Source organism: Malania oleifera, chromosome 9 (assembly GCF_029873635.1).
Source record: "Malania oleifera isolate guangnan ecotype guangnan chromosome 9, ASM2987363v1, whole genome shotgun sequence".
Classification (NCBI taxonomy): domain Eukaryota; kingdom Viridiplantae; phylum Streptophyta; class Magnoliopsida; order Santalales; family Ximeniaceae; genus Malania; species Malania oleifera.
The window spans coordinates 25614250-25632312 of NC_080425.1; the positions used below are offsets into that span (position 1 = coordinate 25614250).

An 18063-nucleotide genomic window follows, 5' to 3' on the forward strand; every position below is an offset into this window, starting at 1 on the left:
AGAGTTCGGTTACGCAAGGGGAAGGTACGAGCACCCCCTACGCGCCTGTTTTTACGAACAATACCTAATTAATTATGAAATTATCCCAAAGTAAATTTAATGAGTCTTTAAAATTACTCCTTTTGTGAATTTACAAAATATATGAGCAAAGAAATTAATCACAAAAATATACATAATATATATTCTCTCAAAACTAAAGGTATGTGAAGTCCGAAAGCTCGTACCCCTTTTTGAAATCATAGGGATACATATGAAAGACATAATAATATAATACAAAATTACTTAAAGAAAATAAAGGCAACAATTCATAATATAAAGTATAAACATATAGTACAATTAAATACTGAAATTACCAAACAGCACCACAACGAGCTATAATATGCTAAAATTTTAAAAATACTTAATAATAATAAATATTTAATATATGTACATAATAATAGCACATACTATGTTAATAATAATAATGACACACAACTTACTATATATATATATATATATATATATATATATATATATATAATAATAATAATAATAAGACATACCCTATATGATAATAATACTTACCTTGATATACATATATATATGGCAACACCTCTTCCTATAATAATAAGTCACATATCATAATAATCCACTATAATTAAAGCAATAACATACTTACTATAATAACATAAGACATACATTAATAATACTCTACAATAATAGTAAGAATGATAGTACTATACATATCATGATATAATAGTAAAGACGTGAAAATAGTCAAATCCTAAAGTTAACGTACAGTATATATATATAAAAATGATTAATCCATAAAAATGATAATACAGAAACAATTCAAACCTTAAATAAATATATTTTACGTACAAATAATAACCATCTAAACAATTAAGGCCTTATCATTAATAGCAATATTGTGAGAAACCAACCAATCCTAAATAAACCATATGATAACTCAAGCCCTAAATGTACAATTAAGATCCAAAAAATACCATTCAAACCCTAAAATAACACATACGATAACTGAAACCCTACATATAATATAAACCATAAACATTATAATTATACTAAATAAATCAAAAACCTTAAATAACATGTAGACAATAAACATAGTAATAACAACACCCTAAATAAATATGACTTGAATAATACAACTATAATAATATGAAATACAAAAAGGAACAAGAAATACAATACACACCCAAGCACTCACATACCTGATAAAAGACATGTGAACATAATACCTGCAAAAATTTTAGTTTCATCAGGCTCTAATGAACTTGCCACTGCTGCGGTGAGTCTGCTATCCAAGAAATAAAAATAGAAGTTTAAAAATTCTAAATAAAAATCCAATCGGTGAAACTTAAAATTAGCGAGTTAGGAACAAAATGGTAAAATTTCAATTCGATCAGATGAGAACCACTGTTTGATTGGTTTCATCAAGTCGACCACGCAGTACCAATGAACTTGCTGTTGCTGCAGTAAGTTGGTTGTCCAAGAAATATAAATCAAAGCTTAAAAGTTTTAAATAAAAATCCAATCAGTGAAAATTAAAATTAATGAGTCAGGAACAACCTGATAAAATTTCAATTTGATCGGATGAGGAATCATTGTTCAATTGGCTTCATTAAGTCGACCACGCAGCACCGGTGAATTTGCTGCTGCTGCAGTAAGTTGGCTGTCCAAGAAATAAAAATAAAAGCTTCAAAGCTCTAAATAAAAATCAAATTGGTGAAAATTAAAATTAGTGAGTTGAGAACAACCTGGTAAAATTTCAATTCGATCGGATAAGAAACGACCATTCGATTGGCTTCATCAAATTGATTGCACAGGTGCCGATGATGTTGTGTTGTTGCTGCTCCTCCTCTTCTTCTTCTTCTTCTTCTTCTTCTTTTTCTTCCTCTTCTTCTTCCTATTCCTATGGCCGTGTCCCCTTGCTGTGTTCAGCCTCCGCATTCCCACCTCCTCTCTTTGCTTCCTTTGGCTTTGTTTTTATAAGCCACAAATATCCAAAAATCCTAAGAGAAACCCTAATCCACGTGGGTATGCGGCAGCCCTTGTATTTAACTTACATGGGCTGCATGGCCCATGCAAAAAAATATTTTTTTTATCATTTGATTCCTCCAAAAATAAAGGAAAAGCCCGGTAAAAATGTGGACTTAAATTCTTGGAAAATAGGACCCCGAAATCAAGTTAAAATAAAAATGACTCATAAAATTTTTTTTTTTTTAAAAAGGACTATTTTTAGGGACTCAATAAAATACTTAATTGAAAGAACTAAATTTTAAAATATAAAAGACTCAATTTTTAAAATTTAAAGACCTAATTAAAAAAAAATTTATATAAAAATAACTGGGATTCATTTTAAAAATCAAAATGACTCAATTTAAAAATATCAAGACTCAGTTTAAAATAACTGGGACACCTTTTAAAAATAAAAGACCTTAATTTTGAAAATAACCGAGACTCACATTTGAAGTAAATGGGACTCAATCGGATCCTCCCATTCCCGAGAACTCAAGGTCAACTTTTTAGTACACCGAGTCTTCCCGGAACGGCCTGATTAAAATTGGGGTATCTATAGCTGCCTCTCTTTGTAGGGTTTGTTGTTTTAATATAACAGTAGGAACTCTCCTACGTTATTTGTAGCAACAAGCCTACAAAGATGAAAGACACATGTTTTAATCAGACTAAACAATTGTCTAAAGCTTTCAGATCAACCAAATGCAGTTTGCTTTTGCCAACCAGGGATGAGAAAATTTAAACTGGGAAAAATGGGAATGTGGCACAATTCTCTGGGAAGTTATTGGATAAAATCTCTGAAAAATGGTTACTCAATTAGGGATGATCAATCAAGTGTAAGATCCCAAGTATTCAGGTGTAGGGTCATGAGTCTTTGAAAAAGGGTTACTCCATTAGGAATGATCAATTGGGTGTAAAATCCTGAGTATTCAAGTGTAGGGTCCTGAGTCTTTGAAAAATGGTTACTCCATTGGGAATGATCAATCGGGTGTAGGGTCCCAAGATCCTTTGAATGTTTGACTACTCAGGTGTAAGATCTTGAATCTCTGAAAAATAGTTACTTCAATGGGGATGATCAATCGCGTGTAGGGTCCCAAGCTCCTTTGTATGTTTGACTACTCAGGTGTAAGATCCTAAGAGTCTGTTGATTGCTCGAGTGTAGGATCTCAAGGACTCCTTAGATTTAGGATTCCGAGAGTTTGCTGATTGCTCGAGTGTAGGATCTTGAGGACTCCTTAGATGTAGGATTCCAAGAGTCTATTGATTGCTCGAGTGTAGGATCTTGAGGACTCCTCAGATGTAGGATTCCGAGAGTCTGCTAATTACTCAAGTGTAGGATCTCGAGGACTCCTCAGATGTAGGATTTTGAGAGTCTGCTGATTGCTCGAGTGTAGGATCTCGAGGACTCTTCAGATGTAGGATTCTAAGAGTTTGTTGATTGCTTGAGTGTAGGATCTCGAGGACTCCTCAGATGTAGGATTCCAAGAGTCTGTTGATTTCTCAAGTGTAGGACCTCGAGAACTCCTCAGATGTAGGATTCTGAAAGTCAGTTGATTGCTTGAGTGTAGGATCTCGAGGACTCCTCAAATGTAGGATTCCAAGAGTCTGCAGATTGCTTGAGTGTAGGATCTCAAGAACTCCTCAGATGTAGGATTCCGAGCGTCTATTGATTGTTTGAGAGTAGGATCTCGAGGGCTTCTTAGATGTGGGATTCTAAGAGTTTGATGACTATTCGATAAGAATTCTGGACCGATGGTTAATGATGGCTCGGGTGTAAAATCTCGGGAGCCTGATGAATTGTCAAATTCGAGATGAATGCTCGGGTATAGGATCCCAAGAGCTAGATGAATTGTCGAATTGAAGATGAATGCTTGGGTATAGGATCATGAGAGCCAGATGAATTGTTGAATTGAAGATGAATGCTCGAGTGTAGAATCTCGAGAGCTTGATAAATTGTCGAATTGAAGATGAATGCTCGGGTGTAGGATCCCGAGAGCCAGATGGCCTAATTTGGTCTCAAAGGTTAGTGCCCCGGTTTCAAAGTTGATGCTAAAATTTGGACTAGGCTCAATTGCCCCAGCTTCAGAGTGGATGACTTGACAAAGACTTGGGCTAGTTTCTTAGTATCGGAGTAAATGGATCGATTTGTACCTGAGTCAGTTGTCACAATTTTTTAGCGAGACATGGATTGCTTAGACAAGGATGACAAGATAAGTGTGAATGAATGATGCTACGTGGTGTATGCATGTTGCTACTTATGATGCTAGAATGTAGGGATGCATACATGTTTTTTGATATGATACTAGAACATAGGGATGTGTATGCACGTTGCATGATATGACAGGTATGCATTCTTTTTTTCTTTTTTTTTTTATGCAATGGAAAGGCATGAAATGTAAAATGATGCATGAACTTTCTTTATCCAACGTGCCTATACTCAATAACTCAATCTCTGATCTTGACCATATTTTCGAATTCCAAATCCAATATTAATGTCCCAAAATTAGCTCTCTTGAAACTCAACCTAACATCTACCCTAATCACTTTTATTTGTCATGTTTTCAATTTTTACTTTTGATAGGAAAGCACCTAAATTAGCCCCACTAGAACTTGACATGGGACCTGCCCCTGTTGCATTTATTTAACTCCGATCTTGGTCGTGTTTTCAATCTACACTATGATATAAGGGTACCTGAACATGGAATTTGTCCAAGTTAAATGCATCTGTAACCGCTTACTGCCATGTTGTTAAATTCCTCTTGAATAAGCAAATCTCTGAATCAGCTCTTGTGAAACTTGTTATGACATTTGCCCTAGTTAGATTGTCTGATTCTATCAACATCTTACATTCCCAACGGGGACCTTTCTACAAGAAGCATACTGGTGATTCCGAAACTCTTCGACTATCCGTCCTCTTTTCAAGCTTGGAAGAGTAAGAAGGCTTTATATATATATATATATATATATATATATATATATATATATATATATATATATATATAATACATGATGACGTGTAAATTTCCCAATGAGCCCGTAACAAACCACATTCTGATCTTGGTCATATCTTCGAATTCCCATCTAACATAGATGTCCCTGAATGTGTTCCTCTGCAACTCGACATGACCCCTGCCCTAGTAGAAGCATTTGTAGCTGATCTTGTCCATCTTACATTTTCTCCACAAAGACCTTCTTTGGATTGCATCCTTAATGTTTTAAAATCTCTTTGAAATTTAAATAAATAAACACGCAATCAGATAACCCAATCTCAATAGGAATATGGATGGAATGCACAAACTTACTTGTCTTTGTTTGATTTTTCTATACTTGTTAAATAGGAGACAAATTTTATTAGTACTTGTAACTTTGCTAGCTTAGAGAATCATATCAATGGGCAAACCTTTTTTTTTTTTATCATTATTTTATTTTAGCCTCATAACCATAACTCCTCCAATGTATCACCACTTAGAGATTCTTTCTTACTTATTTCAAACTTATTTCAAACTCCCTATCTTGAATTATAACTAGTGTCTCATTAGATAGTTTGATCAATATTCCAATCTCAGGGTGGACTTTAAGACACAGGACGCAATGTAGGCTTAGGATTTAGGTTTCAACAAGAACAAGAAAACTAAGGCTCAAAAATCCTATCTCATAATAAAAATTTATGCCCTAGTTTGTGGTGCAGTATTCGCAAAGTATTGACCGAACTTGTCATTTGAACAAACTGCTAACATACCTTATCAGGATCAGGTTATTACGTAGTTCAGACTCAACATTGACCGGACTTCTCATGGCCGTCTACATGCAGCTCTTTAATTTTGAAGCCCGGGCTCAGCTATGTTGGCCTCCAGTTCTTCACGCATGCACGGACCGATTCACCTCTCCATGTGCATGCTTCACGTACACAAGGCCCACATGTCACATCACATATATATATGAAGCCCAACTGCATGCCCGAACCTTCTCAATTTTAAAACACTTCAATGCACACAGTTGGCTTCTTCATGCATGGCTCGACATCTTCATTCTCGTGCATGGCTCAAGACATTAAGTTCATCGCCTCTCCAAATTTCCGAAAAACAACCCGCCATAATTAAACACGAGTGTCCGTAAATTTTTGATAAAAATAGGATAATTATCTTAAAATTATCAAATGAGCCCAATGTTAAAATTATGAGACATAATCAAACATTTAATTAAAATTATAATCTTTAATGCATAAATTTAAATACTTAATTACGCAACTTTGACTTGTAATCACACATGATATCGAGTCTGCCACTCAGCCGAGGCAACTCGGAGATTCGACTTCCCTTTTTTTGAGAGTTGGCCCTCCGAAAATGTTGTGACATACATAATATTTTACCATTACAAGTTTATAATTACTTTAATATTTTGGTTACTTTGATACAATAATAGCTTTTAAATCCTGTTAACCGATATCTTAGCAAAATTGTTAGCCAAAAAGAATTCTTATATTGTGGAAATTCCACCCAGAAAAATAAAAGGTTACTTGTACAACATGTACAATCTCAAGACTCTAAGCAACTAAACAAAGTAGTAGAAACAACTTTTATTTTATTATGAGTGTAGGAAAGGAAAGAAAAGAATATTATTATTATTATTATTATTATTATTATTATTATTATTATTATATTGGGTCAACTTCCCTTAAATGAGGTGGCCAAATTGTTAGTTTTCATAGGCCTTTGAATTTTGAAGAAGAAAGGGAATATTCTTAGTAGTAGTTGAATTCATATAACTAGGATAAGGTTGTTTCACGGATTTTCTTTCTTTTTGCCTTTTGTCATGTTTTGCTCAAAAAGTTAAACTGAGATAGTGCATTGAGATGTACATAAACAATTTCTAAAACGATGACAAGAAAATGAGGAGCAACTCAAATTGTACAAGTAAACTATAGCCAGCAGGGATTGTAAATTGTGAGGATTTTCTGTAAGCTAATGGGGAGCGTGGATGGTAATAGAGATGTGTTCTGAGAGTTGGGTTGACTAAACGTCCAACTAATGCATAGAAGTCATGTCCACATTTGGACTTTACCCTGATCAGCGAGACCTGGAGGCGGATGACACTGATTAGTCGGTTTGGTGCCACACCAGAGGGGTTTGAAGGGCTTGTTGGTGGCTGGAGTTCCTATGTAATAATAAAAAAAAAAATTATATGCTTCTAGGTGAAATGGAGTGTCACACTCATGACAAGAGTCCATTAATTAAAAGAAAATTTTGAATGGATGAAAAAATTACTTTAACAAAAAATGTGAGAGTTATTATCAAGTTGAGTTCAACTTAAATGATTCATTCTATTTTAAGTTATTCAATTTTTTAAATAAATCAATCAATTTACAAATAAGTTAATTAATTTTTAATTATGTAGAATTATTTCTATTCTGTTTGTTTTGAATAAGTGGAGCAATTGATAATTATGTGAATTAAACATTTCATACTTAAAAAAAAAGTTTAAATTCTATATTTAATTGTTAAGAAATTAAAATTTTTTTTTTATTGTTTTCTAACATTTTTATATAAAGTTTTATATAATAACAAAGTAAACACTATTGCATTTAGCTTTTTTTTGAGCTAAAAAAATAAAAAAATATATTTTTTGGTGATTTATTTCTATAATTGTTGCTTTAAGAGATGACAACTTCCCATATATCTATTAATTTATATATATATATATATATATATATATATATATATAAAATACTATAATACTATAAATGGAATTTTTTTTTTGATATTTTTTAAAAAATATTAAATTTATCCCTATAATTATCAATAATTATTACAAAATATCCCTTTGACTACCCACAATAATCTCAAAATTCTTTATGATTATGTCAAATTTATCCTTATAACTATTCATAGCAACTCACCCCTGTAATTATTCACAACTATTTCAAAATGTCTTTCACACTCTTTAATTCTCTATTATTTTCTTTATAATTTTTAAAAAGTTTTTTAAAAAATAGAGAACTGTAGAGCAAGCACATAGTGTGTGCCCATGACTAGTCTCCAATACTATAAAAGAGGTTTCCTTTGGTTCCTCTTTCAAAAATTTCAAATTTATCCTTATAACTAATAATTATTATCGTAAAATACCCTTTAATTACGAAAAACTATTTAAAAAAATTCTTATAATTGTGTCTAATTTATTCTTATAACTATTAATAATTTTCTCAAAGCACCTTAATGACTATTTATAATTATCTCAAAACGCTCTTATACTCTTTAGTTCTTTGTTATTTTCTTAATCATTTTTAAATTTTAAAAAATTGAGAGCCTTGGAGCATGCAAATAGTGCATGCCCATGGCTACAATACTATAAATGAGATTTATCCTTTGTGTCTTCTTTCAAAAAGTATCAAATTTTATCCCTTTAATTAATTAACTACCCATAGTTACCCTTATAGTAATATTAAATCTATCCTTATAACTGTTCATAATTATCTTAAAATAACCAAATAATCATTTACAACTATCAAATGTCTATCAAATGTCTATATATTATTTAATTTATTCTTATATCAAATGTCTATATTATTTTAAAATATCAAATTTATTCTTATAACTATTCATAATTATTTCAAAATATTTTCATAACTATTTAGAAGCATCTTACCCTCTTTAATTTTATATTATTTTTCTTTATAACCTTTTAAATTTTTTACAAAAATTGAGCCTAGTCCTAGTGCTCTGTGTTTAGATATGTATTCCCTACAGGCTACAGCATCTTTTTTTTTTCTCTTTCAAGGGTTAGTTAGGCTCTACAATGAAGAAAATATGATTAGCTATTAAAAAAAATTCAATTAATGCAGAAACTCTCTATATATACGACCAACTTACATCCTCTTCCATGTGAATTTCGTTGAGTTTCATCATTTTTTTGTAGTTGTAGTCCGCAGAAAACAAATTGGTATAGCTAGAGGAGATGAAGCCGCCACACGCATCCAAGACTGTGACGCTCGTGGCCGTGCTTTTGCTCGCCGTCGCCTTCACGTTTAGTGCGGCAGCAGTTGCCGGAGGAGGACGGCGAGGTGGCGGCGGCCAACGAGGCTTTGACAGAGGAGGAGCAGCAACGGGCTTTCCGTGGGCGGGAGATACAATGAGTAGGCCTCACGGTAAGGGGCACCGGCACCGGAGAAACTCCACCGCCGCCGATGCACCAAATCGTTGGAGCGTGTGTCCGCTCTCTACTGTTATTTTTCTTTTTCTGACTTAGTAGTGACACATTTATAAATAAATGATGGAATATTTTATTTTTCTATCCGGACACTTTATTTGTTTTCAAATTTCTTATGTTGAACGTGTGGTGCTTTCTATTGTAAATGAAATAAAAAAGGAATACAAAAAAATTTGGAAAAAATTCAATAGTCTAGTTCTTGAGAAACTAAATATTGCTAATTATATTATTATCTCATTTTATTGTAAAACATGTCCTTATATAGACAAATACATTGACATACCAAAAGTTAACAACATAATTAACTATTATGTGGGCATACTGTTGACTTTATAGGTCATATCTCGTTTTGATTATGACTAATACCTTAATATTTAACGTTTGTCCTGAGTTTGTGTGCAGGATTAATTTAGATATCGTATGGAGACTCGAAGAAAATGAAGCCCTAGAATATTTTCATTTGTATTTGTATTTTTCTTATTCTTAAGTAACCTTAGAGAGACCCTACGTTCCTGCATATAACTTTAAACTCAGAAAGGACCTAAATTGTTAAGTTTGAAAGGGCTTCGGGCGACCAAACCAAACATGTTAAAAATGTATGGTCCACCGAATAGTTGATTGGTCAAAAGCTTGACTTGGGTTGGGCGACCGAACCAAAATAAGCTGAACGTTCACGGTCGACCGAACCTTGGATGAAGACTTTTTTACCTTCCTCGGACGCCCGAACTTCACGTTCATTTACACCCCGGGCGACCGAAATGGCAAGTTCGGCAGACCAAACTTATCGTCAGGCGACCAAACCTCGAGCATTTTGGAAAACTGCCTTAACCTCGGCCACCCGAACTTTACCCCGGGCACCCGAACCTCAAAATGAGCTTTTATGTATATGAGTGTTCGGGCGATCGACCCTATAGATCGGGCGATCGAAACTCTCGAATCGTCTTAATTTTAACTACAGTAATTAGGGATAAATTTGGGTTAAAGGTCATTAAACATTTTCTAAAATTCCAGATAGGTCCCCAACGGTCAAAAATCAAAGGTATCCTATATATATCATTTCATTTGACCAAATTAGAGGTGATTAGTAAAAAGTGATTAAGAAATTCTCTCTCAAATTTTTCATACCTCTTTTTGCTATATTTATTACATTCCAAGCATATATTTGAAAATCTCTCTTAGATACTTTCTAGCAAACATCTTGTTGAAATAGAGAGTATATTTGTTTTATTCTCATCTCTTGCAAATCAATTGCAAGATTGAAGGAAGTTGATTGAGGTCATTGTTTACATCCTTACAAATCATTCCCTTGGAAAATACTCTCACATGTTCGTATGTATTTGAAAATATATTTTTTGGGAGTTTTTGCTTATTTGATCTTTCCCATAGTATTTCATTTATAAATATTTGATTGGGAAAATCTTGATTTTTGCTTGCTAGTCTTGACACTCATATTATAAAACTTGAAAGCTTTCATACAAACTTTGATATTGGTTTTGTAAGAATCAATTCAAATATCTAGTGTGCTTTACATTTAGAAAATCTTTGAGATATTTGATTTGAATTGTGATTAATTTCCTTTGATTATTTGTTTATTTAAAATCATATCTTGAATCAAAAGTTGAACTTTCACATATACATACACTCACACATCTTATAGAGTGTTAAAAGAGAAACTCTCAATATAATTTTCAATCACGCAGTACTAGGCTTTATAGTTGAAGGAGGCAGGATATACAAGGGTAACTTAGGAAGTATACAAGAGTACAAGGGTAACTTAGGAAGATTATACTAACATCCCCCCTCAAACCCAAGGTGGTATTGAAGATGTCAACTGGAGTTTGCATACTAAAGCATGATGACGACCAGGTGAATGAGCCTTTGTGAAGATATCAGCCAATTGATCAGACGAAGGAACTAACAGGAGGCGAAGTGTCCCTTCCTAAAGATGATGACGCACGAAATGACAATCGATCTTGATATGTTTGGTGCGTTCATGAAAAACATCATTGTGAGCGATCTAAACAGCACTATGATTGTCACAGTAAAGCGGAATGCGCGAGGGCTGAGGAACACCTATATCATGGAGAAGCCAACGAAGCCAAAGAAGCTCAGAAGTTGTATCATCAATAGCCCGATACTCAGCCTTAGTACTAGATCGAGCAACAACAATCTGCTTTTTGCTCCGCCAAGAGATAAAAGAGTCACCAAGTAGAAAAAGAAAACCAGTGGTAGGTCGACGATCAGTAGGATCCCCTGCCCAATTAGCATCTGAATAAACCCGCAACGTCAAGGATGAGTGAGAGGAAAAGAAAAGCCCATGAAATAGGGTTCCCTTCACATTTCGTATGATGTGAAGAACAGTTGCATAGTGAACGGAATGAGGAGCCGACATAAACTGGCTAACAAGGTGCACTGCATAGGCAATGTCTGGTCTAGTGACAGTGAGATAAATCAAGCTCCCAACAAGCTGTCGGTAACAAGTGCCATCGGGAAGGAGCTCCCCATCAGTAGGACGGAGTTTGATGTTGGGCTCTAGTGGACTATAAGTGATCTTACTATCTGTGATACCGGCACGTGTGAGAAGATCAGAAGCATATTTAGCTTGAGTCAAAGAGAAGCCATCAGAGGTAGGAGACACTTCTAAGTCGAGGAAGTAGCGAAGAGAATCGAGGTCTTTCGTCTCAAACTGCTGATACAAAAATTGCTTAAGCTCATGAATACCAAAAGTATCATCACTAGTAATGATCAAATCATCAACATAAAGTAGTAGAATAGTGATGCCAATAGTTGTGTGACAGGAAAAAAGGGCTGAATCATAGGGGCTAGAGGTAAACCCAAGTTGTGCAATAGTGGAGCTGAACTTGGCAAACCAAGCACGGGGAGCTTGCTTAAGCCCATATAAAGCATGACGGAGACGACAAACCTTACCAGGAGGATGAGGATATCCTAGAGGGGCTGTATATATACCTTCTCAACCAAATCATCATGTAAGAAGGCATTCTTGACATCCATCTGAAATAAAGACCATTGGCGAGCAGAGGCAATAGCCAAAAGTGAGCGAACGAAGGTAATACGAGCAACATAGGCAAATGTCTCCTCAAAATCAAATGTCATATTCTTGAGTAAAGCCTTTTGTCACTAAACGAGCTTTATGTCTTACTTCAGAACCATCAAAGTTCGTTTTCTGTTTATACACCCATTTGTTCCCAACTACAATCTTTCCAGGAGGCAGGTCAACCAAGTCCTAAGTATGAGTTTTGTGAAGTGCGTCAAGTTCTTCAGACATAGCTTGCTACCAAACAGGAACTGAACAAGCCTTGAGATAATTGCGAGGCTCGTGAAGGGAGTCAAGAGTAGAAAACTAGTGATAATCACTAAGATCGGTAGGAGGTGCCCTTACTCGACTAGAACGACGAACATCCAAATCATAGGACTCAGGCAGAATGGATGCGACAGCATGATCATCATACGAGCCAGGTTCGAGAGAGGCAGACACGAAGTGATCACTTGATGAGTTGTCATGATTTGCATTAGAGGAAAAATCGGGAGAGAGATCTATGGTAGGGTCAGTGAAAATAGGAGAGTATAAGGGACAATTAGAAGAAAATGGAGAGATACTAGTGAACATTTTGTGTTCCCAAAATTGAACATGTCGAGAGACTCGAAGATGCTAGGCAATGGGGTCGTAGCACCAATAACCCTTCTGTTCAATGCCATAACCAAGAAAGCAATAGAGACGAGAACGAGGTTCAAGTTTTGTATGTTTATGAGGTGGGAGCAAAACAAAGCAAGCACAACCAAATATTTTGAGAGAAAATAATCAGGTACCTTTCCATAGAGAGCCTCATATGGAGATTTTTTGGAAAGAGTAGGGGTTGGAACCCGATTAATAATGTAAATAGCAGTAAGAGCAGCTTCTCCCCAAAAGGATTCTGGGAGGGAAGTAGAGAAGAATTGAGAGCGAACAGTGTTAAGGATGTGGCGATGCTTACGTTCAGCACAACCATTCTATTGGGAGGTGAATGGACAGGATCGATGGGATAAGGTGCTAGCCTCGTGAAGTTTTGCAACGAAAGGAGTAGAAGTATATTCCAAGGCATTGTCGGACCGAAAATGGTGTGATTAAACTGAGTTTTAATCATTTTCTTAAAGTCATGAAAAATAGTAAGTAACCCAATGCGATCATGCAAAAGATAAATCCATGTATACCGAGAGTAATCATCGATAAAAATAACAAAGTAAAGAGACCCACCCTTAGTAGGGACAGGAGCAGGTCCGCAAATATTAGAATGAACCAAATCAAAAGGTGCAGAAGACAAATAATCACTTTCATTAAAAGGTAAAGTTTTCTGTTTCCCAAGTTGACAAGGCATACAATCAAAAAGTTCAAACTTAACATTTCCTAAGCAACCACTAGAAGCTAAATATTGAACATAAGATAATGAGGTATGACCGAGACGAGAATGCCAAACACGGGAAGACATGGCAGCAGAAAGAGATGAAGGAGAACATGAATGAGGCAAATGCAGAGACGTGAGCTTAAAAAGGCGACCAACTTTACACCCGGTCCCAACAAGTTGGCCCATCTTCGGATCCTACACATCACAACTGTTGTAAGAAAAAGTTAAGATCAAATCACTTTCAACAAGTTTACCAACAGAAAGGAGATTGAGAGACAAGTTAGGTACAACATATGTGTTAGGGATAGAAAAAGTAGGAGTAGAAATATGACCAAGATGACTAACAGACATATGTGAACCATCAGCAGTATAAATTAAGGGAACAGGATTTAAAGATTGCTTATGTGTCACTAAAGAGGAATCAGAGGTCATATGATTACAACACGCAGAATCAATAAACCAAGGTGTAGAGGTACCTGTGGAGACTGATAAGGCAATAAAAGTGCGGGAGAGAACCTGGGTGATAATTGCCTCAAGGTCAGCTGTGATACCCTATGGATGAAAGACTTAAAAAGATTAGATGTTACTACCCATATCAACAAGGTGCACCTTTCTTTTCGGGAACTTTCCCATAAGAACTCCACGATTAAGCGTGTTTAGCTTGGAGTAATATTGGGATGGGTGACCTCCTGGGAAGTTTTCTCAGGAAGTGTGTGAATGAGGATAAAACACACTAAAAAGGACACGTGTTGATCTGTGGGGCCAGTCATTAATCCGATAAAACCCGACCCCCTATTGTCTAGTCCAGGTGGAGGAGGAGAGATGCAGTGCTCTTTGGCAGACCTAGGTTGGGGCGTTACAAATGGTATCAGAGCCAACACCCAGCCGGAAGTGTGATGAGATTCACATCGCCTGGGTTTGGAAATGTGGGTTCGCAACGAGGACATTACGTTCTATAAGTGGGGGAGAATGTGATACCCTATGGATGAAAGACTTAAAAAGATTAGATGTTACTACCCATATCAACAAGGTGCACCTTTCTTTTCGAGAGCTTTCTCATAAGAACTCCACGGTTAAGCGTGTTTAGCTTGGAGCAATATTGGAATGGGTGACCTCCTGGGAAGTTTTCTCAAGAAGTGTGTGAGTGAGGAAAAAACACATTGAAAAAGACATGTGTTGATCAGTGGGACTAGTCATTAGTCCGATAAGGCCCGACCCCCTATTGTCTGGTCCAGGTGGTAGAGGAGGAGAGATACAGTGCTCCCTGGCAGACCTAGGTTGGGGCATTACATCAGCTGCAGAAGGAGATGACAAAGGAGGTGCAGAAGATGGAGCAGAAACTAAGGAGTTGGCGGAGACAGCAACAACAGGCCTGGAAGAGGAAGATGTCGTAGCCTTGAGAGCATCCCTAGCATCCTTGGCCTTCTTCTTAGGACAATCGAAAATACGATGACCGTTTTCCTTTCAATAGTGGCACTGGCCATTAAAACGGCGCGGTCTAGAAGAAGCAACAACCACAGCAGGAGTAGAGGAGCTAGACGGAGCAGTAACTAAGATCATATCGATAGAATGAATCCGATGAGTCTGTTGTCGTGTCTCCTAAAAAATGAACTCCACAAGAGCAACCTCAAGTGTAGGAAAAGGAAATCGATGTAACAAAGAAGCTCGAGTATTCTCAAATTCATCCCGGATATGCATCATAAAGGATAGGAACTGACGACGATCCCGATATGCAGCAAAAAGCTGAATTGACTGCTCATCAGAAAAAGCAAGGTCAGCATGAGAAAGCTGGTCCCAAATGCCATTAACCTAAGCATGAAACTCGACAATAGATTGTTCAGATTCCTGATGCATCTGAGAAAGCCTAGTTTCCAACTGAAACTTGAGAGCAGCATCACTGCCACGGTTGTATCGTTTGGCCAAAAAATTCCAAGCAAGTTTGGCATTACAAAACTTAGGAAGTAGACTCTGAATAGTAGGAACTGATGTATTAATAAACCAAGAAAGGATCTTACAGTGAGTACTTTCTCATTCATCAAGAGCCTCATCAAACTCCTCTGTGGATTGCGTGGCAGTTTTGGTGGGTTTTGGTTTTGTTCTAGTGACAAAACGCCATAATCACCAACCAATCAAAAAGACTGACATTTGTTGAGCCCACGCATTTTAAAGAGGCAGGATATACAAGGGTAACTTAGGAAGATTATACTAACAGAGAGTTTACATATTGGATCTCACTTGAGCATTAAATCCATATCATCTGTGAGTGCACATATTTGGATCATACTGTTGTACAAATCTGCTTGTGTTAGAAGCACTCCTACTTGTACAAAAAGTTTATTTGATTGTAATCCAGGTGTGGCCTGAAGTGGGAATTTTCCGTCCAATAAGGAGAGTGTGTAAAGGTTGAGATTAGCCCTAGTAAATTTGACCTAATTGTAACTGAAACTGCTCCACCTGTTAAGTGAGTCATAGTATAATCCTCGGGCTTGCGAGTTGAGGTAGGGGCGTAGACACATTTGGCGAATCCCAATAACATATTCGGTGTTATCTTTACTTTACTTGTTTTATATTCTACTTCTTGCATGATCCAATTTTTTTGCTGAATATATTGCATATCTGGTTGACGCAAAAATAGAAATTAATCCTAGTGCTCAGTGGCTGAGTGTTTATATATGTATTCCCTACGACATTTTTTTTTTTTTTTTTTTCTCTTTGAAGGGTTAATTAGGCTCTATAATGAAGAAAGTATGATTAGCTATTAAAAAAATTCGATTAGTATGATTAGCTATTAAAAAAATTCGATTAACGCAGAAACTCTCTATATATAAGGACCAACTTACATCCTTTTCCATGTGAATTTTGTTGGGTTTCATCATTTTTTTATGGTTGTAGTCTGCAGAAAACAAATTGGTAGGTAGAAGAGTTGAGGCTGCCACATGCATCCAAGACTGTGATGCTCATGGCCATGCTTTTGCTCGCTGTCGCTGTCACGTTTAGTGCGGCAGCAGTTGCCGAAGGAGGATGGTGAGGTGGCGGTGGCCAACGAGGCTTTGACGGAGGAGGAGCAGGAATGGACTTTCCATGGGCTGGAGATACGATGAGTAGGCCTCGCGGTAAGGGGCATCGACACCGACGAAACTCCACCGCTACCGATGCACCAAATCGTTGGAGCGTGCATCTGCTCTCTACTATTATTTTTCTTTTTCCAAACTTAGTAGTGACACGTATCACATTTATAAATAAATAAATAAATATATGATGGAATATTTTATTTTTCTATGCTGACACTTTATTTGTTTTCAAATTTCTTGTGTTGAATGCTTCGTGCTTTCTGTTATAAATTAAATAAAAGAGGAATACAAAAATGTGTGGAGTTATAGAAATTCAATAGTCTAGTTTTTCAGGAACTAGATATTACTAATTATCTTATTATCTCATTTTGTTGTAAAGAATGTCCTTATTTAGGCAAATACATTGGCATCCCAAAGTTAACCACATAATGAACCATTATGTGGGCATACTGTTGATCTTATAGGTCATATCTCATTTTGATTATGATAAATAACTTGAAATTTAACGTTTGTCTTGAGTCTGTGTGCAGGATTAATTTAGATATCATATGGAAACTCAAAGAAAATGAAGTCTTATAATGTTTTCATTTGTATTTGTATTTTATATTATTCATTCGGGTCTGTAATATATGCTCTGTAATAACTGCATCACTTGCATGATAGGACTAATTGCTCAAGCAACCTTAGAGAGACCCTAGGTTCCTGCCTATAACTTTAAACTCAGAAAGGACTTAAATTGTTGAGTTTAAAAGGGCTTCGGGCGACCGACCAGGCATGTTAAAAATGTCTCGGTCAATCGAATAGTTGATTGGTCAAAAGTTTGACTTGTGTTGAGCAACCGAACCAAAATGAGCTGAACGTTCACGATCAACCGAACCCTGAATGAAGACTTTTTTACCTTCCTCGGGCGCCCAAACTTCACGTTCATTTACACCTTGGGCGACTGAAATGGCAAGTTCGGCAGACCGAACTTAGCATCAGGCGACCGAACCTCGAGCATTTTGGAAAATCGCCTTAACCTTAGCCACCCAAACTTTACCCCAGGCACCCGAACCTCAAAATGAGCTTTTATGTATATGAGCGTTCGGGCGACTGGACCTATAGATCAGGCGACCGAAACTCTCGGGTTGTTTTAATTTTAACTATAGTAATTAGGAATAAATTTGGGTTAAAGGTCATTAAACATTTTCTAAAATTTCGTATAGGTCCCTAACAATAAAAAATCAAAGGTATCCTATATATATCATTTCATTTGACCAAATTAGAGGTGATTAGCAAAAAGTGAATAAGAAATTCTCTCTCAAATTTTTCAAACCTCTTTTTATTATATTTATTACATTCCAAGCATATATTTGAAAATCTTTCTTAGATAC

General features: G+C 36.0%; 1 protein-coding gene across 1 annotated transcript; it reads right to left on the reverse strand.

Moving 5' to 3' along the window:
• Window positions 1-11236: 11236 nt before the first annotated feature.
• LOC131163394 (uncharacterized) lies at window positions 11237-17618 on the reverse strand. The gene is made up of 10 exons (XM_058119988.1): window positions 17589-17618; window positions 15246-15428; window positions 14910-15047; window positions 13692-13814; window positions 13472-13568; window positions 12620-12774; window positions 12380-12463; window positions 12187-12231; window positions 11698-11905; window positions 11237-11487 (listed from the first exon to the last, which is right to left on the reverse strand). The coding sequence occupies exons 1-10, from the start codon at window positions 17616-17618 to the stop codon at window positions 11237-11239; spliced, it is 1314 nt and encodes a 437-aa protein (XP_057975971.1).
• Window positions 17619-18063: the final 445 nt, after the last annotated feature.

Coding starts and splice junctions, on each gene's coding strand:
- LOC131163394 (XM_058119988.1), bottom strand. CDS start 17,618: ATGAACGTGAAGTTTGGGCGCCCGAGGAAG. Junction 12,775..13,471: donor TGCTCCTGTCCCTACTAAGG/GTGGGTCTCTTT, acceptor ACCCTACCATAG/ATCTCTCTCCCGATTTTTCC. Junction 12,464..12,619: donor ATGTTCGTCGTTCTAGTCGA/GTAAGGGCACCT, acceptor ACTCATACTTAG/GACTTGGTTGACCTGCCTCC.